This window comes from Maylandia zebra, linkage group LG8 (genome assembly GCF_041146795.1).
Source record: "Maylandia zebra isolate NMK-2024a linkage group LG8, Mzebra_GT3a, whole genome shotgun sequence".
Lineage (NCBI taxonomy): Eukaryota > Metazoa > Chordata > Actinopteri > Cichliformes > Cichlidae > Maylandia > Maylandia zebra.
The window spans coordinates 9,690,158-9,718,057 of record NC_135174.1 but is presented as its reverse complement, the minus strand read 5'-3'; the positions used below and the strand labels follow the sequence as shown (position 1 = coordinate 9,718,057).

The 27,900-nt window shown below is 40.3% G+C and overlaps 2 protein-coding genes across 3 annotated transcripts; both read left to right on the top strand.

The window, feature by feature from the left end:
• Nucleotides 1-16,697: 16,697 nt before the first annotated feature.
• Nucleotides 16,698-20,986, top strand: gdf10b (growth differentiation factor 10b). Its single transcript, XM_004557615.3, has 3 exons — nt 16,698-17,205; nt 18,514-19,424; nt 19,633-20,986. Exons 1-3 carry the CDS (start codon nt 16,950-16,952, stop codon nt 19,822-19,824), a joined length of 1,359 nt encoding a protein of 452 aa, XP_004557672.3. The 5' UTR covers nt 16,698-16,949; the 3' UTR covers nt 19,825-20,986.
• A 2,704-nt stretch (nt 20,987-23,690) lies between these two features.
• gdf2 (growth differentiation factor 2) lies at nt 23,691-27,167 on the top strand. Of its 2 annotated transcripts, XM_076887282.1 has the most exons (3): nt 23,691-23,783; nt 23,846-24,161; nt 24,910-27,167. In XM_076887282.1, exons 1-3 carry the CDS (start codon nt 23,691-23,693, stop codon nt 25,827-25,829), a joined length of 1,329 nt encoding a protein of 442 aa, XP_076743397.1. In that variant the 3' UTR covers nt 25,830-27,167. The 2 variants fall into 2 exon arrangements, with proteins under 2 accessions (XP_076743397.1, XP_004557671.3); XM_004557614.4 differs by lacking the exon at nt 23,691-23,783 and having other exon boundaries at nt 23,803-24,161.
• Nucleotides 27,168-27,900: the final 733 nt, after the last annotated feature.

Genomic DNA, 27,900 nt, shown 5'->3' with positions numbered 1-27,900 from the left:
TGAATTGTAAGTAATATAATTCAAATAGTTTATAAAAATGAACATACATAGCAGTTAAAGGCAGTGTCTAAAGAGAGACAGACAGACAACAGGAACAGGAAGTCTGGAAAATCACATCAGACTTTGTGCACGTGGAGATGAACAAACTCCCCCAAAAGCTCAAAACGCTGCCAGACTTACAGTTGTTCATCCCATCTTAATATAACAGCAACTTAAATGATGTCTCTGTGGAGAGGTTCAATTGGAGTAGTCCCAGCAGGAATGTGGCTATTAAAAGTATTAAGTTACTTTTTTCCCAGCCAACAGTGGAGCTCAACAATAAAGATGACAGATGTAATGTTAGACATTTTCATGCACTGTGGCATGCTCTCCCTAAAGGAACAGCTTGTTGTTTGGTAAAAAATACACTTATTAGCTCACTTGTCCAGATTTAAAAGCTGTGCAACGAGCAGTAATTCTTTTTGACCAGCGTGTTTGTGTCGTCGATAGCTCTTCTGATTCAGATCCAGTGAATGGTGCGGTCCTGACACCATATTGCAAATGAAATGTTAGCAAACAATATATGTGAATTTTACATTTAATCAACTTGGCAAAGTTGGTCCCAAAGGTGTTGCTGACTTTCCAAGTTGTTCAGATTTGTGGTGGCGTTTACATTCATTTGCCCCTTTTGGAAATAATTTTTCTAATTATTCTACCACAACATTAAATGTGGAGTGCTTCTACTAAAACATAGCTCCCAGAAAAACTGAGAGCTTATCAGAAACACATTTTGCAACACTTATTTTTGTGTGTATTTCCATCCAATCGATCCGTTTTCACAACCTCTTATCTAATTCTGGGTTTTACAAGGTGGTAGAAGCCTGTCTCACCTAACACAGGGCAGAAGGTGGGGTACACTCTGGACAGGTTGCCAGTCTATCACAGCTCTATGTATGTTTATGGGGGAAATTCATAAAGCCCCAGAATATGTGCCAGGTTGTTGCTCAGTCGTTAGAGAAGAAAGCCGAGCTGGCTGTTTGCCCCTCTTCCTTTCTGGTGAGATAGTTCAGAATGAATGAGGGCCTGTGGGGTTAAAGAGTAAATCCAGCAATATGTACTGTATATATTTGAGTATGTTTTCAATGGAAAGGGTCATGAGAATAGATTCCAGTTTCGATTTATTTATAGTGCTTCAATCGTCATACTATAATGCCATGCATGGCTCTATGTTCATTCCCAAACTCCCCTTTGGGCCGGTGTCCTGCAGGTTTTAGATGTGTCCTTGATCCAACACAGCTGATTTAAATGGCTAAATTACCTCCTCAACATGTCTTGAAGTTCTCCAGAGGCCTGGGAATGAACTAATCATTTGATTCAGGTGTGTTGACCCAGGGTAATATCTAAAACCTGCAGGACTACAGCTCTTGAGGACTGGAGTTCCCCACCCCTGCCTTAGACAATGTGCTAAATGAAACTCGAAACATGTATGTGATAATTGATTAAAATATTTACTTAAGATAAAAAGATCAAGGCAGGTCGTGAAGCTACACAGTTTTTACCCACGTGAACGTGGACGTTGCATGGACTTGACGAGCACATCTTAACAGTGACTAGAGGGTTTAAGTTTTAAGCAAGTAGCTAAGTTTTTATTTCCTGTCTGGTAAACCTATACTATTCTACACAATTAGCTAAGGGTGAAAGTCACAGAAGATACCAGAGAGACATTTGTATGCTACACCCAAAGAACCGTGGCCGTTTATTCCTGTGAGGTAAAGTATTTCCTTACCTTTTCATTCAATTCCCTCTTTATTTCCATGTTTAGAATTAAAAGCCCCTATAATTGATACTAATGTGTCAATTAATCTACAGGTAGATCAATGATATGTAAAAATCAACAACAATAGCTGCCAATGATATGAGAAGTCCCCCATACAGGATTGGGTCATTGCTGTTCTGTCTTTTCTTTAAAAGATGTCTTGTTATTGCATCGTTTTTACTTATTCTTTCAAATTCTCAGCTTTGATGCAGGCCTGGACAGGGGATTCTTTCTGTACGGTATTTGCAGCACTAAAAGCCATTTTATGGCCATTTTAATTTAGCATGAAACAATCAGTAACTATTGTAAGCAGCTACGGTGTTTTATATATTGATTTCCTCCTAAGGTGTGTTGCTATTCCTGTTTGGAAACAAGTATCAAAAATGTCTAGTTTTATTTTGTTGTATTTATCCGCGACACCTTAAAGGCCGGTCCGTGAAAATATTGTTGGGCATAAACCGGTCTGTGGCGCAAAAAAGGTTGGGGACCGCTGTGTTAGAGGGCAAGTGAACATTTCGTCCTCAAAGTTGATTTGATAGAAGCAGAAAAATGGACAAATGTAAGGATTTTAGTGAGTCTGACCAACGCTGGTTCTGATAGAAAGTTGTCAAAATGCAGTTTTTGAGTACAGGGCTGCATAGCCACAGATCACTCAGTGGATGTTACTTTGACATGTATTGCCTACCCAAGCATTGTTGCAGATTGTGTGCACTCTATCTTCGAACTAGTATGCCCTGATGGCTGTATCCTCCTTCAGCAGAAAGTGTTCAGGAACGCTTTGAGGAGCACAGCAACAAGTTTGAGGTGTTGACATGGCCTCCAACGTCTCCATATCGCAATCTAATCGAGCAAACAAGCCCGATCCATGGAGGCCACCCCTCGTAACTTACAGGATTCGAAGGATCTATTGGAAAAATCTTAGTACCAGATACCACAGCACACCTTCTGGGGTCTATGGGTCTACGGGTCCACTAGAGGGTGACCAACACAACACAGCATTACCAAAATATTTTAACTAGTAGTGTAACAAGTTACTTTCTTCAGAGTAAGTAATGCACCACAGCTCTTTTTTGGTGTAAACGCCTCAACAATGAATACAGTTGTAGTCGGAGAAACAATAGACTGTGGCTCATATTGTTTCAAGCCGAGGTATTTGTTTTAACGATAGGACATGTAAAGCTATTGTGTCCCTGCTATCTGTGTTCTGTGCCTCCTCCTATCTTTCACTCATCAGCTCTCTAAGACAGGAAGCAATTCACTAACTCCTCTCATCACCACTCCAGTTGTTCCTGTCTCCAGCACTTTGGCAAGCCATTTTGATAAATACCATGACAATTCATATACAGTGGGCCTGCCATACTATATTAACCTCAATATGATGGAGTGTGTGAATACCGAGCGCAAATCTAAGCCCCCTGACTGAGTACGGTGCAGTATCCTCTTAAACTGCTTCAAAAAGCAAGCATTCCCTCATGGATTCATGAAAGGAGCCCATTTATAGACATGAAAAAAAGGCCTGTTTCAACAGACTTTAAGTGCAGCGGCCAAGGAAAACAATATGCCTGGCCAGAAAAACTGAAGTCTGTAATGCACCGACTTAATTCCATTCTCTCGCATGAAAAGAGAATAAAAAGTTGAGCGCTGGCTGGAAAACTCGCTGCGTCCGAATTGTGTGCGACTGACAGAGGCACTGACATACAAAGTATCACTCGGCACGAAAATCAACTTGAGGCTAAATCACACCACAGGCTGCCTCAGTGGGGCCAGAGTATGTCACAGTGATATGACAAGTGATTTATGGACAGCAGGCCCAAAATGCTGAAAACAGGACAAAGAGAAAATGCGAGAGGGGGGGGGCAGAGAGCCATAAACAGACTGGGAAAGAAAGAAAAAGTATACAAAGATAGAGTATTACAGTGAGTGGGGGAGAGAGGAAGATTGAGAGCTCTTGGTGCCAGTCGTCAGGTCCGTTTGGTCCATTAATGTGGAGAGTAACTGCCTCACTGACTGAGAGATGATGGGAAAATGGCCCCTTTCGGTAGGGTAGCCCTCGAAGTGATGTATAGAAGCGTGGATAGAGTGCAGCATTCCCTCTTTCTCAGCTCATCAGTTGCATAAACATCGCGGGGTCTTTGGGTAAAGACAGCACAATTTCGCAATACCGAGCCAAAGCAAACACAACAAAGTGGATGAACTGTTTTAGCCCGATAACTTTACATTTGTCTGTTAAAACTGCTGCTGCTTCAGTCCGTTTGCCCAGGATGAAAATGTCACTGCACCAATGTAAAGTTAATATAGGCTGTTGTTTCTGCCCTTGTGGATAAAACTAATGCACACTTTTGTTAGAACATGACAAGTGACCTCAAACATGTTAGTCAGCTCTCTAACCGCTGCACCATATGAGTGAGAAAGCTATACTAAACAGCAGCCTTACCCTAGCTATTGATCAAACAGGAAAAACTAAACAAAACCTCCATTTACTTCTTAAGTGGCTGAACACAGTACGTGTGTACATGCATGACTTGCTGTCTCCAAAATAAGAAAGTAGTAGAACTAAATAATATAGAGCTAGCATCCATCATTTGTGGTCACAACCTGTGGGTCGTGACATCATGGAGACAAGTGGTGGAAACTGGCTTCCACCAAATGTTGTCTGGGCTCAGCTTTTGTGATAGGGCAAGGAGCGTGGCTGTTCAGGACTCACTCTAGAGCCACTGGTTCTCTACAAGAAGCCAGTTGAGGAGGTTTTCTGCTTTTCTGCTTTTCTGAACTGCTTTTCATAAACTTGCTAGTGAAATGAGACTAGAAAAAACTTGGAAAGGTGTGGCACAAACCGGAAACTGAAAACATTCACCTTTAAAGTAAAAGACTAACATATTTCAAAAGGTGGAATTTATACTCAAAAGGCCAATTGCCCAATCTTCATTGCACTCTTTACTGTTTCACTGTCGCTTAGTGAGTAGTTGCTATCTTCCATGCAAAATTTGAACAGCAATCGGCTAGCAACCAGGGCAATTGCATGGGTTTTTGTTTGTTTGTTTTTTGGTTTAGGACTATATATCTCTTTGCAACTCTCCCGACTCTCTTACAGCAACCTTCAGCAACTACTCAACAACCAGTCGGGGGTGCACATTTTTCCTTAACAACTGGTGCTTACAAGGAGGTCACAGGCTGGTCTCAATTGGGGCTTAGCAATCAATTGCACAGCAGCTGCTCGTGATCTGTGAGGGAATACTCATTTTCCCCTAGCAACCAGTGGTTGCCAGGTGCTTGCCATTTTGTCCTCCACCATAGTCTCTAAACTTGAGTATGGTGTTACACATTTAAGACCTGAGTAGAATGTTTCATCATGGTATGATTATGTCTAAGTATGTGAAAAAAGTAAAAGGGTTTTTATCTACTGTGGCCTTAAGCACTGGACACCAGTGTCTCCAAAGATAAATTTCAGCCATTAACTAATTCCTATATTTTCTTCCTCTGGGATGCTGTGTAAAGACCTCTTAACTGATGATTGCTGAACAAGCAGTAGCACACTTCCAATATCCTGGGTTGTTCATCATCTTACTGCAAAGAAAGAGCACACTGCCTCTAAACGAACACTTATTTAACATCCAGAGCCAGTTTAGAAGTTAAACAGCACGGGGTGAATCCAAAATAATCACAGTGCATCACAAAGGAAATGTATGTGGTTGTCCTCACTTCCAGTGCATTCAGAGGGGAAACATATAAAGTACAGCCAAATATCTCAAATGAAAACTGGTGCCTAACTAGGGTAGACAAAACAACCTGCAACTTGAGTTTCTACTGCCACAGTAACTTGAGATTGAGTCTTACCATTAATGTGATGTCAAATAAACAGCTAAAGCTGCGTGGACTTGATTTAATGTAATTGTTTTAACAGGAAATTGATATATATGTAGTTTGGATTTTGCATGTCAAACAATTTTGGGTTGTCTTTAAAATCCATTGAATCAACATGATCACATGAATGCAAAAAAACTATATTTTGTTCTATATTTTTGCTTTTTAACTTCTTTGTTCAGATTTTCACTTGTTTCATGTTTTACGTTTCAACCACAAATCATTTGCATCACTTAATTACTAAACTGAAAACAGGAATATTTGATAGAAAGTAAACTTTATCTGACTTACACTTTTATTATTGAACTCGTTATAGGTGTTTTTCAGATTTTAACTTAACATTACAAATTGTACATACCCCATTCACTAAATAAGTATGCTTATGGTTGATTGTACCACCATTTGGGAAACACTCAATAATCTAAATTTAACTTAAAGCGTTTTTGGACTAATTATTAATTAAACAAAATTTAAAATACTCAAAAAGCATGCTTTATTCACCTGTGTGTATATTTTATTTCCACTTTTACTTCAATGATTATGCATCTTTATTTATTTTTTTCCTCTCTGTCTATGCAAAGGATGTAAAAAAATATATATCACAAACCAAATTTTGTGATAAGGCATTACTGGCTTTCACAGTGTGTAAGCTCCATCAGGATTAACCATCCCTATCTTTGTTACTGACAAAAGAACAGTTTAATATGAAGGTGGAGCCAGATTGAGATCAGCTTGATGGTACCAAACATCCCTACTGACACAGAGAGAGATGCAATCATGGCTGTTTTGTTTTGTTTTTTTATACAGCTGGTGCAGAAGTCTAAGATGTGAATAATAGGTCCAATTTGAGATTGTTGTGAATTTTTCAAATAACTGACAAACACATCTTGGATGATTGTTCTCAGACAGGGGCCTCTGAGGAGGAATTGCCAAAACAACTCCCTTCTAGAAAATTGCAGTCCTGACAACACTCAAGAAGAGTGAACATCATTTTCTAATGAGCGGTCTTCTCAGGGGAGACATTGAGTTTCGTCTGTCACGCAGTCACAGACTGAGATTAGATTTAGATAAAGTTTGTAAGGTCTGGGACTCCTTATGACATGTCTTCTTAGTGAGAGCGAGTGAATCCCAGAGACTCCTCACTGGGAATCTGCTGTTGGACGGCACATTGGACTCATTTTTCAAAACTGCATGTTGGTCTGTCTGCGAGTTTTCAAGCCTTTTTGTGCCTGTCTTTCTTTGGTTTGGAGCTCAGCACCTAGCTTAAGATCTGCTTTCTCACTTTCCTTTTGTGCAAAGGGATTTCCCCAACTCCTTATTCTGAACCATAATGAAACTTAATTTCCTCTTTAAAATCAATCCATCTTCCTCCAGCACAGGACATTTATCACCGGATCAAACAGGAAGACACAATGAGAACTTTGAGCTTTGTTAAAAAAGAGAAAAACAACCCGCAAAAGTATTTTTTTTTCTAATTGGGTCGCTTGAGGGAAAGCGTGTCAGAGCTTAAATCCATCACACTGATTGCTGGCCTTGTCTGCGTGGAGCCACATGGCGGTGGTGCTGCATGGGGTGTGTTGGGGTTCTTGTGGTTTTGGATTCTGCACATGCTAGTTGGATCTCAGGAGGGAAGCCCTTGCGCAGCCGAGAGCTGCTCATTACTTTGGTTAGTCATCAGGCCCATTGTCTCCAGTGAGATGATGAATGAGCCTGTCTGCATGTGTAGTTCTGACAGACCCGTGGCACAGGGTTAAGCTGACACTGATCGTGGGGCGCAGGTTGAACAAGAAGCTACCACAGTTCAGAGAACCTGTGATGGGAGGACTTTCTGGGAATTCAAGCATAACTTTTAGTCAGTATAATGGACTCTTTTCTGGCAGCAGAGGTTGTTTGACTGCTTAACATCGAACTGCTCATTGGTTATCTGTGAATGAGCAGTTTGGTATTTTGATAAATGTTGAAAAAACCCATTACCCTTTACTTTATATTTACTTTATCACATTACTACTAAAAAAACTGCCAAAACAGGTCTAGATTATGTAATATGATTTGTGTAATATTCTGTAAGTGTTAGCTCATCTGGCAAAATTGCCAGATTACTTGTATAATCACAGTCCACATTGTACAAAGCCATCATTTTCCTTTAAGGTAGGCGAAGTTTGAATGAAAAATGGCCTAAATTAGTGGTAAGAACTATTTGCTAGCTTATCTAATAAACCTGGTAAGCTAAATACAGCTGTTTTGTAAATATATACCAGCAGAAGTGGTTTAAACTGGCAAAACTAGGCCACTTGCACTAGGTAGCTATTTTGGTTTAGCAACTCAAATTAAACTGGATGGCAATTTTGGTTCACTAGTGACGTCTTATAGTATTTTTAATACAGCTGAGCTAAAAAAGAAAATATGTAATGACACACATTTGTTATGCATAGCACCCGCATCACTAATTCAGTATAACTCAATTTCAGATAGATAGATAGATAGATAGATAGATAGATAGATAGATAGATAGATAGATAGATAGATAGATAGATAGATAGATAGATAGATAGATAGATAGATAGATCGATCGATCGATCGATCGATCAGTTTGGAGCTATACATAACTCTTTGTTCTCTTCCACAGTGTGGCTTTTGTCCTGGCTTCCTCCCCTCACTCTCACTGCAGATGGCCGCCCCTCCTCGAGCCTGGTTCTGCTGAAGGTTTTTTCCTGTTAAAAGGGAGTTTTTCTTTCCTAATGTTGCCAAGTGCTTGCTCACAGGGGGGTTGTCTGATCATTGGGGTTTTTTCTCTATTATTTCAGGGTCCTTACATTACCATATAAAGTGCCTTTAGGTAAGTGCTGCTGTGATTTGGTGCTATATAAATAAAACTGAATATAATTAAATTTTTCACCGTATCGCCTTTTGATTATTAGACCTTAAACTGGAAAACAGTGCCCTGTTCTTCTGGGTTTTATTCAGCTTATAGTTTATCCCTGAGTAGAGAACATGGCATAAACACCGTCGCTTGATGTTTTCTGTTTTCTCTTGACATTCAAAAGGGAGATCTTTTGGTTAAACTGAAAGCCTTTGAACTTTTGAAGATCATGTAACTTTGCCCCATCCCATTTGTTTCCCCTCCAACTGCGCCTACTCTAAGATTTCCTTTATGTTCTCTCTGACTACACTGTAAAATACAGCAGTCAAAGAAACACAGTTAAACTGAATGTTGTGGATGCACAGTGAACATCAGACTCGCACGCAGGTTTTGTGGATTTGGTTTTCTGTCAAGATACAAGGTGGTGCAGGAATGCGCAAATGACATTTAAACCTCTTCACATGTCCGCAGTTATTTTATTTTTTTACCATAAAGTTTGGCAAAGTACCACGATCTGCAGTCGTAAATTTGTCATGGTCAAATTTCCCCTCTGACTCCAGCTGGCACTGCTGCACCTACTTGCACCACTGTGCATGAGACAACCGGATATCTCCCAGAGAGCAAGAGGTTTCTCTCTGTGTGTGTGTGTGTGTGTGTGTGTGTGTGTGTGTGTGTGTGTGTGTGTGTGTGTGTGTGTGTGTGTGTGTGTGTGTGTGTGTGTGTGTGGACCTGTCATTCTTGTCTGAGTGATGCTGATGTGAGCTGAAGTGGCATGACTCTGGCTGGCTATGAGGGAGGTATGACACTGGATTGGGTTATGCTGTTTGTGTGTGTGAATGCGTGTGTTTGTGTGTGGCTTGGCAGACATGAGATGAAGGGATGCCATGCCCCTCGGGCGCTCACACACTCGAACACAAACAGCCACATCCAGCATCGGTGAGCATGAATGGTCATTCAGCACCAGCCAGCAGTATGAAAACAAGTCAAGGGGAGGAAAAGGGGGAGGATGAAGGATGGGGTCTCACGCCAAAAAAAACATGGTGGGCTCGTCTGTCCTCCTCCCCATGTCCTGATGAGCACCCCAGGCAAATATTCTGTGAATGAGAGCATATTTGTGCGAGCTACACTTCAATTTCACCCTGCACAGAAGAAAGAGGAGGAGGTGGCGGAGAGGTGATTCATCGATGATGTCATACAAATGAAAAATGTTAAATGAGTCTCGGTGTGCAATAGAGGATGTGAATTTTGGCTTGCTTATTCATCTGGTAGTTATATTGCTGTACAATTATTACTTACAATATTGCTGAAAAACCTCCAAAGGCCCTTACAATGCACAGGTACATGCAAAACATTAAGGTGGCGATTATTCGAGGTCTTTCAGAGTGCTAGATAAAAGGACTGATACTGCTCTCTGTCTGCAAGCTAAAGCTGTTAGCATAATTTAGCAAGAAGATTGAAAAGAGGACAAGCTAGCCTAGCACTATTCTAAGGCTATTTAACGCATGGATAAAATGCAGACTTTGAACATGATTACATTTATACTACAGGGTATATGTAGAAGGGTATACTAAGTTAGTGCAATCCACATTTATGGATTAAGAAGGTAAATGGTCAGGACAGAAAGAAAAATAACCCACATGCTTGTAAAAAAGAAACAGAATATGCTATACTATAGTGTATAAAAGTTTAGCTGAACCACCTGCACATGTAGAACTGGATTTTTGTCAGACATGTTGAGTGACATGTCTTGGGTACCCTTAACAAATGAAGTTGGACATTTCTGCATCTCTGTTTTTACACAAATAAATTAAAAGACATATAAATTCATACTTATTGGACTTCATATAGGCTGACAGGCACAGTTTGTCAGGTTTGACAAGATGAGCTGTTACCTCACACATAACCTTTATGCTTAGCTAGGCCAGTCTAGGCTTTAGGCTAATCTAGGCTTTAGGCTTGATATTGAGTGCATAGATGTTCAACATGTTTCAGTTTAGCACAACATGATTTTTTTATTTAAACGGAAGCTATCCTTACAGACTGAAGAACTCTCCAGAGTGAACCCTACTGCTCACCCTGTGATAGGCTTTAGCCCCTATGACTCTGAACTAGCTACCTTCACCATGCATGTTAGTTCCCTTTCACGCACTTTTGTTGCAAAAAGGTTTTCATTCATGTTCCTGAAAAACACAAGCATGTTCAAGGAACCACTCTATCGATGTTAAACTAGGATCTGTGTTCTAAAATAACTGTTAGTGAGAAAGCCAATTAGCCTTTTTCCTAAAAAACTCAAGCTATTCCTCTGTTTAGCCAAAACCACAACTACAAAGAATGGAAATTACATTTTGGACATTTATTCCACTGCTTTATTCATATATCAAGTACAAATAAGTCCTTGTGGAATATAGAGTGTCAACCCATTTAATATTTCTGCTTCAACACCTAATTATTAGCGGCCTTACTGCTAATATGGATGGCGTGTGTGGGACACTGGGCCTTTGACGTCTGGCAGCAAATCCACAATAACGAGGCGACTTTATAATCACTGAGAATTTATGCTCATTGGATAGAACAGTTTGAAATACAGAAAATGACGAGGTATGTCTTCTCTAAGATTTTCTTAATTCTCCTATGGCAGTAAAGTGTTGAATGAGGGTTCTTACAGACTTTGCTGGAGGTGTCTCAAATACTGGCGGGGGTTTAAATTACCTTTAAACATGTGGCTAATGACTGTGCTGAAGCAGTCCTGGCTCAGTGCACAGGCATCAATATAGAGCTTAAAGTTTCATAGTCAAAAACTGTCAAAACATCAACTGTAAATTCTCCTCAGAAGAAATGACTCACTTTCTGTGTTCAGCGTTCACCAGAAATAAAAAGAGGAGCACAATGAGCACCTTGTATTCAGTGTAAGAAGGCACAAATCATGACGTGAAAGACAGCAGATAGAGAAAGATTCTGTAATAACACAGGTGAGTATTAAACACAATTTACTGAGCTTCTATGACAGTGTGGAGTTTTCTCTCTTTGTATTATTGTACCTGAAAGGACCATGAGTTGACAAAAGCATAAAGTTAAATAGAATATCAGTTATGTAGTAGCTCATCCAGCTCACAATACATAAAATGTGTAGTACAGAAAGAAAGAAGGCTTTTTTGTCATGCACAGGGTACATCGCCCGTAGAAACCATGGCCATAAAAGGAAAGGAAGGAAAATATGTCATATGGCTGTCACTATTGGTCACAAAGATAATGCTTCTAGTGATTGATGTGGTCACTACTAAATTGCCAGAGTCACGTATTTTGCATGGAAGATGCAAACTACTCTGCAAACAGTTGCCTTTTAATCTCCAAGCTGTAGTAAAACTTGATAAAAGTGCAACGCAAACAGGAAACAGAGAACATTTGCGTCAAAGTAAAAGTTATGCCTTTTAAAAAGTGTTGGTTCCAGCAGTGAGGCACAATTTTTACTTTGAAGGTAAACAAGAGTTTCCACATATAAACTAAAAGGACTGGTGCTTGTATAAAATCTGCTCTATTGCAAGGAGGTTTACTGGTGCAGCATTGTACACCTCTTTACAACCTGGCAGATGCAGAACACTTTTCCCAAGCAACCGGTTATCAAAGTGTCAATTGCTGATCTCTTGGCCTGGGATCAGGGCTTTATCGATCAATTTTACAGCAATTGCTAGAAACCCCGAGAAACCACTTGCATCTGGTTGTAGACTTTTCCCCTAGTGCTTCTCTAGTGTATAGTCATCAATTGTTCTGTAGGCTGTAGGCATGTTCTGTAGTATGTGGCAATTGATATTTCAAGTATTATATGATTTTGTATTTTATGTATCAACATTGACAATCTTATGTAAATCATATCACAGCCCTGTTTTTGGGCAGCCTTAACCGAGTTTAAGACATTATTTATACCAAAAAGAAATCATCTGACACTGACCCTGAGCAGGGTTTATATGAAAACCCATTATTAGGTTATCATTGTGTGCAAGTTTCACTGAAATCTGATCAGCACTGAAGGAGGGGTAGTGACAAGTGACTGGAGTAGTGAATTTTGGGCAGGTGAATGATGGTGCCTGTCCATGGTGCAAACTCGTCGGTTCTTTGGCCAGGTGAAAGAAAACTGATGACACTGCTGGAGTTTGTGAAAAAATATTGGACGATAAATGACTATCGACCAGATCCCTGAGCCAATGATCATGACGCATGAAATAAATAAACACCATTATCCTAAAGCAAGAATTTTCTAGATATATTGTTATCAGAATAGGGAAAGTTTCCGCTGTAGAATAAAGTGTTATTATGAAGTTCCATTAACTTAAAAAAACAAAAACCAACCAACTCTTTTCCATTTTTGGAAATGGGTTATATTTTATATTATTCATTAATCTAAGTTAAAAGCAGCAGCCAGGAGCATCTGACAAGTTTTAGCAAAAAGGGATTTATTCCCACCAATCACATCCCCCAAAAAGCAAACCTCAGGCAAACCTTTAGATGGCCTTGTAAGAAGTTCAACAGGCAACCTCACGGTGAGAAAACACGTAAAGGTTGGGGCCACCCAAAAACCACCTGATGGAAAACAGCCCTTGAAAGACCAAGACTATGAGGCCAAAAGTCGGAAACAACTGTAGTCATTTTTCAAAGAAACCACAGGTCCGCTGTTTCTTTCTAACAGATTAAATGTGAATGGTGGTCTCGAATATCAGCAGCATGCACTTTGTGCCCCCATTCATCTTAACTGATCTGCTTCTTCATCAGTTTTGTGGCACTGTAACAACTTCCAGATAATACCAGGGCTACAAATCCCAGAGGGGGCAGATAGTAATCCAGCCAAGGCAAAAAAAAAAAATTTCAGCTTAAGGGTTTTGATAAGTGTTTGGTCAAATTATTAATGTTTTTACCTTTTTTTTCTGATGAGGACAAACACAACTGTGCTGATCGTTTTCACAGTCACATATGCCTACTTTGAAATGGGGCACAAAAACCACAACACCACAAAAAGAAGACTCACAAGAGCAATGTTACTTTTCCAAACCCTATTATAACCAATTAGACTGCCCCACGCTGAGTGATAACATCTTTTGATTACTCTCTGGGAGGAGGCTGATACTATCTGGCTCTTTCCTTGAAGCAGCACGACCTTTTAACACGCCACTGTTTTACTGAAGGGGATCCCAGTCCCAGCAGAGTCCTTTATCTCTGATGTAGGACACAGTGGTGTCAAAGAGTGCCTTGTGATCCCTCTCAAGGACCAGCAGGAGGTATTTTAATGGATGTCTGACCCGTGGTGGTGAGAGCACGTCTCTTACAGGGAAACCATTGTGCTACAGCAGAAACACACAAAGCAGCTCTCCTTTTTTTCTGCTACTCGCTGCCTAAAAGAAACTGTCAGGCAACAAAATGACACGTGTTTCACCTTGAGACTCGGCCATCAGTCAGTGAAGCTCCTGTCTGAACACTCATCATGGTTCAGCTTTTCTAAGCTTGGAAGATCTAGCTTTAGTAATAAAGCTTCCAGAGGTATAAAAATAACATTTTTCTGATCACCCAGGGCTAACTGACTGCAGCTGAAGCGAACATATACCCACATAGCAAAATTGGTATGGCCTGGATCTGGCCCACACAATGTGCTTACACATGGCCACATACCGCAAAGAATGAAGGCCCTTTGGTGGCCCAGACCTGGTTTGCCAGAGGTGGCCCACACATGGGCCAGACACAAGGCCAGTTGCAGACACGCTAGTGGTCCTGTGCTGGCCCATGTGTGGATTACCTCTGGCAAACCTGATCTGGGCCACAGAAGGGCCGTCATTCTTTGCAGTATGTGGGCCATGTGTAAGTGGTGTGCAGCCACGGCCCAGTTGTAGACACACTGCTGGCCCTGTGCTGGCCCCAGATGTCAGCCTAATGTGTACCTTAATCAAGCCATGCAATAACAACATGTGCCAAAACATGCAAAACAGTGCAAAAGTTACATGACAAAACTCTGTTCAGACAGTGAATGGACTAATTCTTATATAGCACTTTTCTACTCTCCCGGATTACTCAAAGTGCTCTATACAACATGCCACATTCTCCCAACCAAAAACTTTCTCTTAACTGAGTGCTTCCTAACTACATACACACTCTTGACAAATGTGACTGGAGGATCCAGGGATCGAACCACTAACCTTCTGATCAATAGGTGACCTGCTCTACCTCCTGAGCTACAGCCACCCACTGGCAAAGATGAGCAAACCGTTACTAGGTTTTGGAAGTGTACACTCACAAACCTGTCAAACCTGCATTTGAAACGTTGGCTACCACAGCAGTATAGTATTGCAAATGGCATTTGGGTCTTCTAACTAAAATAGAAAAATAGGAACATAAATAGCGCCATCATTGCCAGACCTGGCCCACATCTGGTTGACATACACCCTGCCATGACACCAGTCCGTCAGAAAGTGCCAGCAGGGAAGACCTGTTTTCTATGGGCCTGGGCCACATACACCAAACCACAATCGGGCCAGATATGGCATGCCATTGCATAGACAGTGCCATTTATGCCAGGCCTGACCCATATCTGGATGACATACGTCTTATCATGCCAGAAGTCAGCCAGCAGATCCGGCTTGAAACCAGATCTGGGCCAGACCTGTTTGCTATGTGGGTAAACACTAAGACAGTAGTAATATCTAATTCTGTGTTACAAGATTGTTGTTTCAAATATGTGTTTTTCATGGTTGAACAAGCAACCTGCAGTATATTAGCAACAGTGCAAGTGTTGTTTTAAAATGCAGTTTTGCTAGGATAGCTCCAACACAAGTCTTCTAGGGCACTTTATATAGTAAGGTCGAGTCCCTACAGTATTAAACAGGAAAACTCCAATACCTCTCTTTGTGAAAGCACTTGGCACCTTCTCCCTTTCGACAGATAGAAATCTGCAGCAGATCCACAGTCTTGAGGGGTGATCATCTGCCTCAAGCAGTTGTTGTTTGAAGCAAGCAAAAATCCCAAGAGGTCTTGGGGTTTTGACCCTTTTCAAGACTTTTTACCTTTTCTGTGCTGTAATGGTGGAGTCATCCAAGAAATTCCTTCAGGCAAACTTCAAAGGGAAGGAGAAATGAAGAAGGTGTTGTTGCAGCATCTTTTATTGCCTCTCCTTTGTTTGAGTATAAACTGCTTGCAAAATGGGTGATGGCTTGCAGATAGTTAGAGTACAGAAGTTAATTACATGGTCATTATTGAATTGTAATAATGGGCAATGTTTAAAGAGTGACATGGACGATATATGAATATGTTGGGATGACTTGTAAGCCAGGATCAGTGTGCGTTTGGCTTGACTGTAGAGTGCAGATGAAAACATGGACATGTATTCACGGTCTGCGCAATACAGCTGAAGGAAGTGCCTTAAAGCTGCATTCTCGCTAATGACCACCAGACCTCTAATTGCAGAAAAAGTTCAGGTTTATTTAAATCTCTGACAAAACATCCCTGCTTCTCGGTTTATTTATGACCACAGTAAACATTTTCCTGATGAGTTTATAGTTTTGATCACTAGTTCTAAGTCCCACTTAATACAGCATGATGATCATTTTTGTAAACTATTGTTTGATGGGGGTATTTTGCTTTCTTCGGTTTGTCAGTCAGATTGAGGCTGATGATGTCAGTTGTTTTTTTCAAGTTAAAGCATCAGAACTTGAGAAATCTGTCTGATGTCACAGTAACAACATGTATATGTTTTATTTACATTTTAAAGGCTTAACCAGTCCTAATGGTGACACCACAAAAGGTGTAGACCTGCAGTATACTGGTAATTCGTCCAGGGTGTGCATCACCTTTTGCCCTGTCACAGGTGGGATAGGTTCCTGATTTGGTTAAGTGGTAAAGAAAATTGATGGATGGATGAGTTTTAGTTGGATTTTCAAAGTAGTCTTCCAGTGCAGCATGATAAAACAAAATTATTATTATACTCCATCATAATTATTTTTTAAACGCCCTCATAAAACTCTCAGTGATAGCGCAGAATGGTGTTCAGCATGTAGTCCTTAGTGTTGATGCATTTTCTGTCAGAGGTCACTGTCTTAAGAAGTTTTGGATTGTGAAGCCTGTCAGTGCTCATGAGCACTTCACATAATGGGCTGCATGGCTCTCGTTGGCTGCGCGCTCTGAGGCGTCACCATCTGTCATCCTGCAGCAGCAGCGTCTGCGCGGATTTCCTCCCATTGTAGAAACAGCTGTAGACCATGAACCGTGGAGTTCGGATCTGACACGGATAACCTGGGCATTGATTTGAAGTCTGGGTGGGCAGCAAACTGGCAGGACCAGAAAGAGATTTTTACAACAAAAAAAAACCAACTAAAAATTAATTAATTATTAAAAATAGACAAATAAAATTTTTATTGATTGAAGATAATTTTAATAGAATCTGCTTCCACATCAGCTACGATGGAGAACCGGATTTTTTACACCCTGTGTTTACTGGCGGTCCTGGAGTCCAGCTGGAGTTACTTTCAATCTGAAGGTCTGGAAAGAGCCGTGCGTCAAGGTGCCGAAGTCTCTGCAGAGCAGCGCGTCTTTGCGCAAGAAAGCGCGAACCGGGACATGGTCACCATCAACATGTTCAAAGTGTACGAGAAATACAGTAAAGAGCCGCAGAGCCAGAAGGAAGGAAACACCGTGAGAAGTTTTAAAGCTCTTCCGAGTGAGTGACAACACCTATATTTGTTTAAATTCACCGATAAATATGTCAGAGCAGAGCCGCGCGTGGTTTTGTTTAACAAGATTTGCATGTGTAAAACTACAAAGTAAATATTCAGTTATACATTTTTATTGGATGACGTTAATTATTTGGTAAACATGTTAAAATGTTTTAGCACAAATTGAAGCAGGTTTGTTGTTGCTGATATCATAATTACTGTAGTCGAACACTAAGTCAGCGTATTAATGCAATTGGTCGATTTGCAAAAAAGGGGGGAAATTACAGAAGCAACAAAACTAATAATGTGTGGATCTGGATACCAACATGTATGTATTTATCTTTATAAAAGTGCAGTTCTCTCACTGTACGGTTAATTTCATTTTTGTTTCACCAAATATTAACTTAAAAAAAATACAGGAGGAAAAAAATGTCCAAATTAAACTTTAGTAGATAAGATAAGAGACTAAAAAATCTGAATTACTTTTAATCTTTCAAATTTTAACTTTTCATTTCTTTATCCTTAGCATCCTCAGCACAGGTGTTTTGTCAATCGCCCAGCAGACCTCGATTCCCTTTGTGCCAAACGTCTTCACCTCTGTCTATGCTGTGATTTACTGAACTGAGAAAACTTTATGTCTCAAACACTGTTGTTTCCCCAGTAGCTGTAACAGCCTAGGTGTCAGACAAGAGCCCATTATCACACTCAGACACCGCATAAAGCCTCAGAGGAGCTCTTTCTGCTATAAGCATTTCCATATGTCAATGATAGACCTGCTGGTCCGACCCAATGTTTATCTTTCAGGCTGCGGTGGAAGTGCAGGAGACAAGATTTGAACTTCAATAGTGTAGCTTTCGAGGGTGAGGTTTTTTGGTCATGCACGAGGCAGGCATTTAACCGTGCCGTGCTTAATGTTTTCCATGCTGCTGGTGCTGCTGCTTATGTCCATCAGATGTGTTGAGCAACATTTTGCGAGTGATATATTGACATTGTTACTGAGTTGAATCAAACGTGCCAGCGTGACATGATAAAGAGAAGGGGAAAGGGTCAAGGCAGCAGTGCGATCACTTCACTCGTCTTTATTGTTCATTTCAGAGAGAGGTGCTCCCTCAGGGCTGTAGCATCTGTTCAGCAAAAGATCTGTATAGCTGAGCTCATCACATCACTGTTTATGTGTGTATTTCCTGTATTCGGATCATAAAAAGCACTGTGCGTGGGATGAAAATGTTTTTCTCTCAGACATTTTGTAACCTGAAGAACTTTTTCTTGCCAAGCTTTTCATTTGTCTCCTGATTCCTTTTCATATTCCCCAGGAGTCTCACAGGGCAGAGACATGTTCCAGTTCAACCTGTCCTCAATCCAAAACGCCGAGCTCATCCTCTCCGCCTCTTTTCACTTCCTCTACAAGAGGCCCCGCCACCACCAGAGACCGGCGTGGCGTTTCCGAACGCCTCGCCACCCGTCTGGAGGCATCCAGCATCCCGATCCTGCTCATTCGCGGCTCCTCTTCTATGGGTCGTCCCTAAACTCGGCTTTTCTGACGCCTCTGGGAAACGTAAGTCTGTCTCCTTTCAAGAAAAGCTCTTGGCAAACGCAGGACGTAACTGCAGTGCTGAAACATGCCAGAGATGTCAAAGAGCTTGTGGTCATGGTGGAGTTTGATATGGGATTTGGGGGGGCTCGGGTACAGCAGAGGAGCCCTCATGGCCAAGAACGCCTCTCACCAGCCAACCTGCCGTATATCTTGGTGTATGCCGACGATCGAGCTATAGATGAACCAAACAGCGTGGCCATGTCACTACAGAGGTATGGGCCTTTTCCAGCAGGGGATGACTCATCCGCCACAACGTCAGCCTCGAGGATTCGGAGGGAGCTTCATCTACAGATCCAAACCAACGACATACCGGAGGCGCACTTCAATAACCTGAAGAACCACGAACTGTGGCAGAGCACATATTTCCCAGCAAAAGCAAAAACTGTGGTCAAAACGGGAAGAAAGCATGGCCTGGTAAGCAGCGAGGGCCTGAGCAAGCCACAAGTGCTGAGCTTTGATGAGAGGACGATGAAGAAGGCCAGGAGGAGACAGTGGAGTGAGCCCAGGGTTTGCTCCAGGCGCTACCTCAGGGTAGACTTTGCAGACATCGGCTGGAGCGAGTGGGTGTTGGCACCAAAGGCTTTTGATGCCTACTACTGCGCCGGGACCTGTGGATTCCCCATACCTAAAGTAAGACATGAAAACCTTCTTATTGTCACTCCAACCATTAGCTGATTTTTTTTTAATTCAGTCAGTAGAATACTTCATTATTTTACCAAATCCACAAGTAGAAAAACTATTAAAACTATTATAAAAACATGACTTTATTTTAAGGGTTAGGAAAGTTCTCTTGTTATTTTACTAATAATCAGTCCTTTACAACTCCTTACTTCCTCAGGTGGCACGTCCTTCCAATCACGCCACTATCCAGAGCATTGTCAGAGCTGTGGGAATTGTCCCTGGTGTGCCTGAGCCATGTTGTGTTCCAGACAAAATGAGCCCCCTCAGCGTCCTTTACCTGGATCCAAGCAGGAACATGGTGCTAAAGGTTTACCCAAACATGTCTGTGGATACATGCGCCTGCCGGTAGGGCCACTGCATGAGCCGCTGGAAACTGTGATCAATGAAGATAGGAGACAATGAATACAAAGAAAGTGTAGCTTCAGCGCCTAACAGGAAGCTCGTGTCAGATGGAAGAACAGTTGTAGAGAGAAACAGTGAGAATAACTGATACATACAGAATTTTCTTCCGAGATCTTGGCCTTGTTTCGTGTCTGCCAGGATTGGACATTGCCTTAAGTATTTTTCTGCTTGTCTAACAGTGTTCATAGATGCCTTTCATCCAAGTTTATTTTCTGAAAATGCTTGGGTGCCCTTAAAGAAACACGTGTTTGTATTACTTTTAATCTACAAGTTCCTGCAAGTAGATCAAGTTCCCACTGATCCTTAAAAAGCTTTTTTATTTATTTATTTGGAGCAGTTTATCAAGTTTTTTCTCTGTTTCAGTTTTTAGAAGGATGTTGTTTTACCATCACCTTGGACTCAGACTTAACTGGACTTGGTTTGGGAATCTGCTCAGACTCCTCAAAAGAGCTCAAAAAAGGCTAATCAAATGTTCTGAACTGTGGTCAAACTGATAAGAAGAACTTTGGACACAGATGCTACATGGCAGCATATTCATATTCTCTGTTACTCAGCATTTGTCATGGAAATCATTACACACGAACATTAAGTGGTACTTAGTGAGTTTAGCCCTTTATCATGCATGAGAGGTCATATCTTCTTCAAACTATATCTCAGCAACTATTTGTTTATATCTTGTATATAATGAGTGTATTTTGCCATATGGTGACTGTTAATGCATTGAAAGCAGGGTTAAGCCCGTTCACCAATCACACATAACCAATGCACTGCTGCCACCTGCTGTGCATTTTGTTCAGTTGAAAGGATGTCAAACTTGGATGACTTTCTGTACTTCCTGTGTTTATTCACCACTTCCTTTAAACACTAAAACATTATTTATCCATAAAGACATGTACAGTTTTTAATGTGTACAGTAATGAAAGTAGATTTCCACAGTAACTAAAGGAGATATTGCTAAACTGTAATCAAATATTAATGGGATGTGCTGATGTGTGCTTTAATAGACCACAGACTTGGTGTATGCTTGGTGTAAAAATAAACTGAATTGTACATACTGTCAAAAACACTTGTTAACGTAGGTTTTTATGTATTAAAGTATGTATACCTAACCATAACATGCAGTACTTTATACACACTGTACCTCTTGTCATGTAACATTAAATTTCATATATAAAGATGGAGGGAAAACATTTAAATTCCACTTTAGAGGAAGTGCAAAATTGTTCACCTTCGTTTTATAAATACTTATTTCCTGAGGATGATAATGCTTGAATCATATACCTTAATAATCAGCAGATGTCAGTCCAGTTTAAAACCTACTACAGACTTTGGATGAATATGCTCTCAACACTACTAACATCATCAAATGAGGAAATATATTTTGAGGTCATGGTTTCCATGTCTCCAGTAGATTTCCAGACACTTAAAGAACCAGTGCCAAAGGGTATTTGTGCTGACCTCAGACACTTTTGTGAACTTTTCCTTTAATTTCCAACTTTGCTGATGTTTTATTCAGCAAATTGGGACATTAGGTCTGATCTGTAGGTTTACTGATTTTATTTAATTTATTTAGAAAGAGGGACAATGAACATTTTAACAAATGTAAATATGCCAGATTATAGCCTTGGCTAATGTCCATCTGCAGACCCTCTGGCAGGTTACAGGTTTTTGCGTTTTTTTAAATAGTGGCAGGTTAGTGCTTTTTAGTTATGAATGCTAGTCTACATGACCTGTAAATACATTTGATTAAAAAAAGTTTTGTTTTTGTTTGGTACTTTATATAAATCGATGTGATATGTGAGTCACTATTGATGATAACCACAATCCCAGCTCCAAATCCCAACCCTGCTGTCTGGAGACAAGAAAAAAGTATTTAAAAATACATTTTATTTTATTTTATCCCCTAATTGCCAATAATTGGGAGAATAATTTTTTTTAAAAAGCACTTTTTGATAGCATAGTGTTACGATTAGGCTCATCACCAGTGACGACTTAAACTTCAAATTGTTAATGTAATGTATGTTTTGAAGATTCAGAGTAGCTGTCACAGGGCAGGAGTCGCTTGTATGAAGCTACAGAGAATATCACCACATAACAGAAACAAACGTAGACCTCATGGAGACTATTAAGGTCTTTAATCTAACTGTTTTTATTGCCTAAAAATGTTTTTATTCAGGTTGGAGACTGATTTGCTACCTGATGAGAAAAGAATCTGGAACAAACATGCAGCATACTGACAAATGCCTTGAAAACAAAGCTTGGGCCAAAACATATTGCTGGTATGACACATGATCAAGTCCTCACTACCCTAAAACATTTTTATTATTTCTCTTTTCTTTTCACAAGTTCATCCAACTGATCAGGTTTAGATCATATTAAAGTTTTCTCATCGTGTTTGTTTTCCTTCTGCGTGCCTACACTGTTTGCTGTACCCATGCCAGTACATTTGCTCCTCGTCTTTCATCACTGATGGACTCCATAGAGCAGACCTCTTTAGACCATGAAAGGGCCACAGCGAAACCATTTTATGAAACCCAGTGTGAACCAAGTAATAAGAGACTGAATAATTGAGAAGAAGAAGAAGAAAGAAATTCCACTATAGGTCGGATGTAAGCCAACGTCCCCAGACTCACTGGCTTGTGGTTTGGGCTCAACCAGTTCGTCAACATTCTTCCATATGCTGCTTTGCGTCTGGTTCTTCTTCGCACAGAAGAAGTGCACAACAAGAGATACAGTCACACACTTTTTTAAGATTAGTCCACAACATATAGAACTTGCCTGATATGCAATCTCTTATTTTATTTTTGTATTATCTGTACTTTTACAGTAATGCATTACTGCTATTAAATTGCTCCAAAACTTCACATAGGGTCACATCTCATTGTTAGTTTCTTTCATTTTATGGAAGAGTTTCCATTGAGACAAGAAACTCAACATAAATACATTTTGAAATCAAACACAGATTATATTATTAATATTTTATCAGTATAAATATGATTGTAGCATATATGTCTACATACTCTATCACCTCCTTAATGTTGGGACAATCTGAATGAAACAAGCACAATCACACATACAGTGATTATTAATATCTATATGTTTAAAAAGAAACATCAATCCAAATTCTTTGGCTTTTCGTGTATATTATGTTAATTTCATCATCCCCCTGTGAATAGGATGTTATGCTCTCCATTGTGTTGCCTGTACATAACTTAATCACCAAAATGTGTATCCTCAGTGGACTCTGTGGGACTAGCAAAAGTTTAACATGAGTATAATGGTTGTAAATAATGGGATTATTAGGTCATTGTAAAGAACTTTTGCATTTGCAAAAACAAGTAGTGTTTGAGCAATGGGCTAGAAAACTGATGCCAGAGATGTGAAATGTGAAATATGCACACTGATAGGATTGGTTGGATCCTGCTGTCTAATTAGAAATTTCTTGACATTTTGACCACAGCACTGAAACCACGAGAGCTACAATGCTAATCTAGCTACAGATTTTAACAAGCAAGGCTGTTACGCCTTCAAGCTGACATTTTATCACTTTTTCTTTCTTTTCTTTTTCTTTTGGCTGGTTTCGTTATGAAGCCACATCCGAGTTGGGGAAAGTAATTTTATAAATGTCTGTTTTTCAGTAACCTCGCAATTTCCAGCACCCCCTTCATTATCCCTGTCAACTGTTTACAGTGTCTTCATTAGCAGACACCCCTCTAATGATAACAAAGCTTTAAAGAAGGCATCGGCTGCAGTGATAAGCATGGCCAAGCTACTATTTTAGTTGACACAAGTCCCCCTGTTTACTCTGGGAGCATGGGAGCGGACACCAGGAGTCTGATATGTGTACTGAGAATTGCCATTTTCAAAATTTGCCACAGCAAAGTCTGTTTTCGAGCAGGGGAGACGGTGAAGTTCTCACCAGTTTAGTCACATTCAAAATGCAGCTCTCCAGAAGCTCCCTGTTCCAGGTGTGTTTAAGTCTGGTGGCTACCATTGGTTCCTGCCACTGTAAACCTATCAACAATGACATCAGAAGGAACATGGAGGAACTCTACTCTCAGCTCTCAGAGGACCTTCTGGAAGAGGAAGAGACAGATTCGAGGATGGAGAACCTCCTGGGAACCATGAAGGAGGGTTTTCTGAGACAGCTCAACTTGTCAGATGTTCCTCAGGAGCACAGCAAGATCATCCCCCCTCAGTTCATGATGGAACTGTACAACAAGTATGCCTCGGACACCTCGGCAGCCCCTCAGTCTGATGTCATACGAAGCTTCACTGTGCAAGGTATCTGAATTGGATTTAACTGGACACAGCAAAAGTACACTCTGAGTTACATGTAGCTGATGGCAGAGGGACATTCATGGATCATGAAAATGAGTCTTGTTTATTCCAGTATTCCAAATCAAGAACCATATCTGGAAAAGCCACCTTGAGAAATGCACATTTGTGTTATATCTGGTTTAGATCTTTGCAGCTAACACAGGTAATACAGGTTTCCCTCTTCAGAGCTACAACTAGCTGATAAACCCACATTGCTATTTTTTTTGTTGTTTCTTGAAATGTTCAGCTGGGGTAATATTAACATTTCCTAGCATATATGAGCTGAAACTTCTTAGAAATAGAGAAATATTTACTTCTAAGCCCTCATCAGTGGCTTTTCCTTTGCTATTACATGATTTTATATATTCTGGTGAAGATGCAGGATGTAAAGTACCAACGAAAGTATCCCCAGATGATTTCCTTTGATTGATTAGCCAATGAGAACTACACATCAGTTTCTGTATTATGGTTACTGCCTGTGTGGTCTTTGGATCTCTAGTGGTTGTGAACTGTTTTTGGTCTCGACAGACAGATATCGAATCTATCAAATAACATAATATTGTCAATGTTAGGGTACTATTTCGGCAGAAAATGAAATAAGACTCGGATTTCACTTCTGACTGTAATAGGTACACAGTCCGTGGCCGACCATGACAATCCCTGCTGCTGTTTCAGATGTATCAGTGATCAGGGTGTTTTTTCTCTTTGACAGATTTTACTCTCTCTATGACGAATGGGACAAAGTCAAAGTACAGGCTGCAGTTCAACATCAGCATCCCCAGCCATGAAAAGATCACAACTGCTGAGCTGCAGCTTTTCTTCTTCCCAAACTTCAGGCCAAGAGTCACCTCCCACAGTTTCAAGATCATGGTTAAAGTCTACGAAGTCGATACGAACAATTTCACATCCTCGGCCCAACTGCTGGTGGGCAAAGAGGTGGCAGGCTCTCAGAGCACATGGACAACGTTTGATGTGACCACGGCTATTCAGAGCTGGATCAAGTCAGGCCCTGCACCAACTGTTTTTGACGTAGCGGTGGATATGAAAGATTGTGGGGATTCTAGAAGCGGGGCGGCAGGGGCCAGCTGTTTAAACATGAGCGTGTCCGTCGGCGATAATACCTCTGCGGCTTTGATTGTCTTCTCAAATGACCTCAGTAACAGGAGGAGGGAGATGAAGAAGGAACTAAGAGAGATGATCCTTCATGAAGAAGAAACCATCCTACATTCAGGGGCTGACTGGAACAGAGGATATCAGCTACCAAACGAGATCCCTGATTCTCAGCACCCACAGAGAACAAAAAGACGAGCACCGAGGGAATACTGCCGGCGGACCTCGCTCAAGGTCAACTTTAAAGACATTGGCTGGGACAGCTGGATCGTGGCGCCTCGGGAATATGATGCCTTTGAATGTCGCGGCCAGTGTTACCATCCACTGACGGATGAGTCATCTCCATCAAAACATGCCCTTATCCAGACGCTGATGAACATCAGGGACCCCAAGAAGGCCAACATGGCATGCTGCGTCCCAATCCAACTTGACCCCATCACAGTCATGTATCAGGAGAATGGGCGCATCACTATAAGATATCTGTATGAAGAGATGAAGGTAGCAGAGTGTGGCTGCAGGTAGTTTGCCCTTACCCTAGCAAAGGTAATGATCATCCTAAATTTAAATTTTATTCCATTTAGTTCAATGTTCAAGGATAACAGGTCATATGGCAACTTTCATGCCCTGTATTGGTCCAAAAGGTTGTAAAATATTCCAGAGTTTTTTGTTTTGTTTTGTTTTTTAAAGTCTTTTCTATTAATTCTACTGATTTTTTTTTATTGATCTGTTGATTCAACTGATATATGCACATGACTTATATGTAGAAAAAAGTTCAGTAGCAAACTATGGCTTCATGTGGGAGTTAAACGCCACCCTCCCTCGTGAAAGTTCATAATAAACGCGCACCACCTGTATTTAGCTTTAAGTTCTCCATATTATTTTATTTTTACTGTGAAAAAAGCTGTGATTAGCTCTTCTAGACTAGAAGGGGTATTTCTAATCTATCATTGTGGACTAGAATTCTCTACAGCGTGAAAAGAGATGTCATACAAGATGTTGATTGTGCTAAAAATATCTCCCATCCCTAGGTTCAATTTTAGGTGAAGCTAGGAAGAAGCTAAACTTCAAGATAAGAACTTTTCTAGCAAATATTCTAAATAAATGAATACTAAGGAATAAAGAATTGCTCTAAACTATGCACCTATTTTTTGTCAGAAGTAAGGTACTATGCATAATTGATGAAAAAAAAACTGGCAATCACTTAAATTAATACCCCAATGCTAACAGCATGACAGACTTGCTGCTTTTGAGAGTTCATTGTAAGATATGCGTGACGGTTTGTCAGACCAACAGAATAGTGGAAGAGCAAAGGAAAGGGACACATTTTGCATTTATTGTATTTAATTCTCATTATGTGTACAGTAAAGGTTTTCCCTGTATGTGTGGAGTACATAATAAAAAGCATGTAAAAAGCAAAGTTAAACGAGTTTACTATTACAGGTAAAATAGGTATAATTATTGTTTGTAATAAGCTGGTGAAACATAAATTCACATATAATCACTGCTCATTTGCTGATATAACACATCTGTATATTGATATTGTAAGTATAAATTATTTATATTGATATATATCTGGTATTAGTCTGTAAATTATTAACATTACATTCATTGACAGCATAAACATGCCCACCATGGGCTACTACAGAGGGGCAGAAGTCAAAAATTGATAGGTGTGTATCTGTACTTATGATCCCTGAGAGAAAGAAATTACAGAAAAATGTATATTTAAAAGAAATAATAATTATTAGAATATTTGCTCTCAGTGTGCAGATTTTTACTCTCCTATATGTAGCATGATGTCATCATTTTGTTTCTAAGGCATTCCAACCCTGAAATTAATAAAAAATTCTTGGGCTCTTCTCAGCCAGAAGTCTCCTTTTTGACTTACTCACCTCCTCACCTGTTATTGATATTTATGGCCAATAAATGAAATGCTGTGAGTGTCAACAGGGCACAGTTTGTCCACTAGAGGGCACTCTGCCACTTCCCTTTTGGCAACATCCGTGAGTCTGGAAAACCACAAGCACATTAACCAGCTGACCTGACCATAGCTGTCCAGAGCATGAATTAATTAATATGTTCCTAAAACAACTGTAAACAAATACATATAACAAATCAGGGAAATCTGTCTTTTACATGCATATGAAAGGAAAAAACAGCCAAAATATCAGATTTTTAATCATTAAATATCACCGTTGCTCCTAAAAATCCGATATCAATTGGACTCAAAACACAAGATACAGTTGGGGAGACTGGCTGATCCACAAAGACGATTATTCATTAGGTACTGAAACAGCTGCTATACAGTGGAAGACTAATAAGATGATTAGAGGCAGGTGATGAAATAAGAAATATCACAGTTATTCACATTGTGCAATGCTGACTTTTTATTGCACAGAGTAATAGCGTTACAAAAAAGCCTGTATAACGTCTCCATGAATGCTATTTTCCAAAAGTCCACAAATTATAGAAAACAACAAAGAGAAAGAGAAAGTGAGAAAATCGTGGAAAAATGACTGTATAAACTAATGACTATGTGGAAAAAACAATTAGTTATCCCCCTTACACACACTCATCATACAGTAATCTATAC

Excerpts from the sequence above, each read along its gene's own strand:
- gdf10b (XM_004557615.3), top strand. The coding sequence starts at position 16,950 with ATGGAGAACCGGATTTTTTACACCCTGTGTTTACTGGCGGTCCTGGAG. Across the intron at positions 17,206-18,513 it reads AAGTTTTAAAGCTCTTCCGA|GAGTCTCACAGGGCAGAGAC; the intron begins GTGAGTGACAAC and ends CATATTCCCCAG. Across the intron at positions 19,425-19,632 it reads GTGGATTCCCCATACCTAAA|GTGGCACGTCCTTCCAATCA; the intron begins GTAAGACATGAA and ends TTACTTCCTCAG.
- gdf2 (XM_076887282.1), top strand. The coding sequence starts at position 23,691 with ATGGGAGCGGACACCAGGAGTCTGATATGTGTACTGAGAATTGCCATT. Across the intron at positions 23,784-23,845 it reads GTTTTCGAGCAGGGGAGACG|GTGTGTTTAAGTCTGGTGGC; the intron begins GTGAAGTTCTCA and ends TCCCTGTTCCAG. Across the intron at positions 24,162-24,909 it reads ACGAAGCTTCACTGTGCAAG|ATTTTACTCTCTCTATGACG; the intron begins GTATCTGAATTG and ends TCTCTTTGACAG.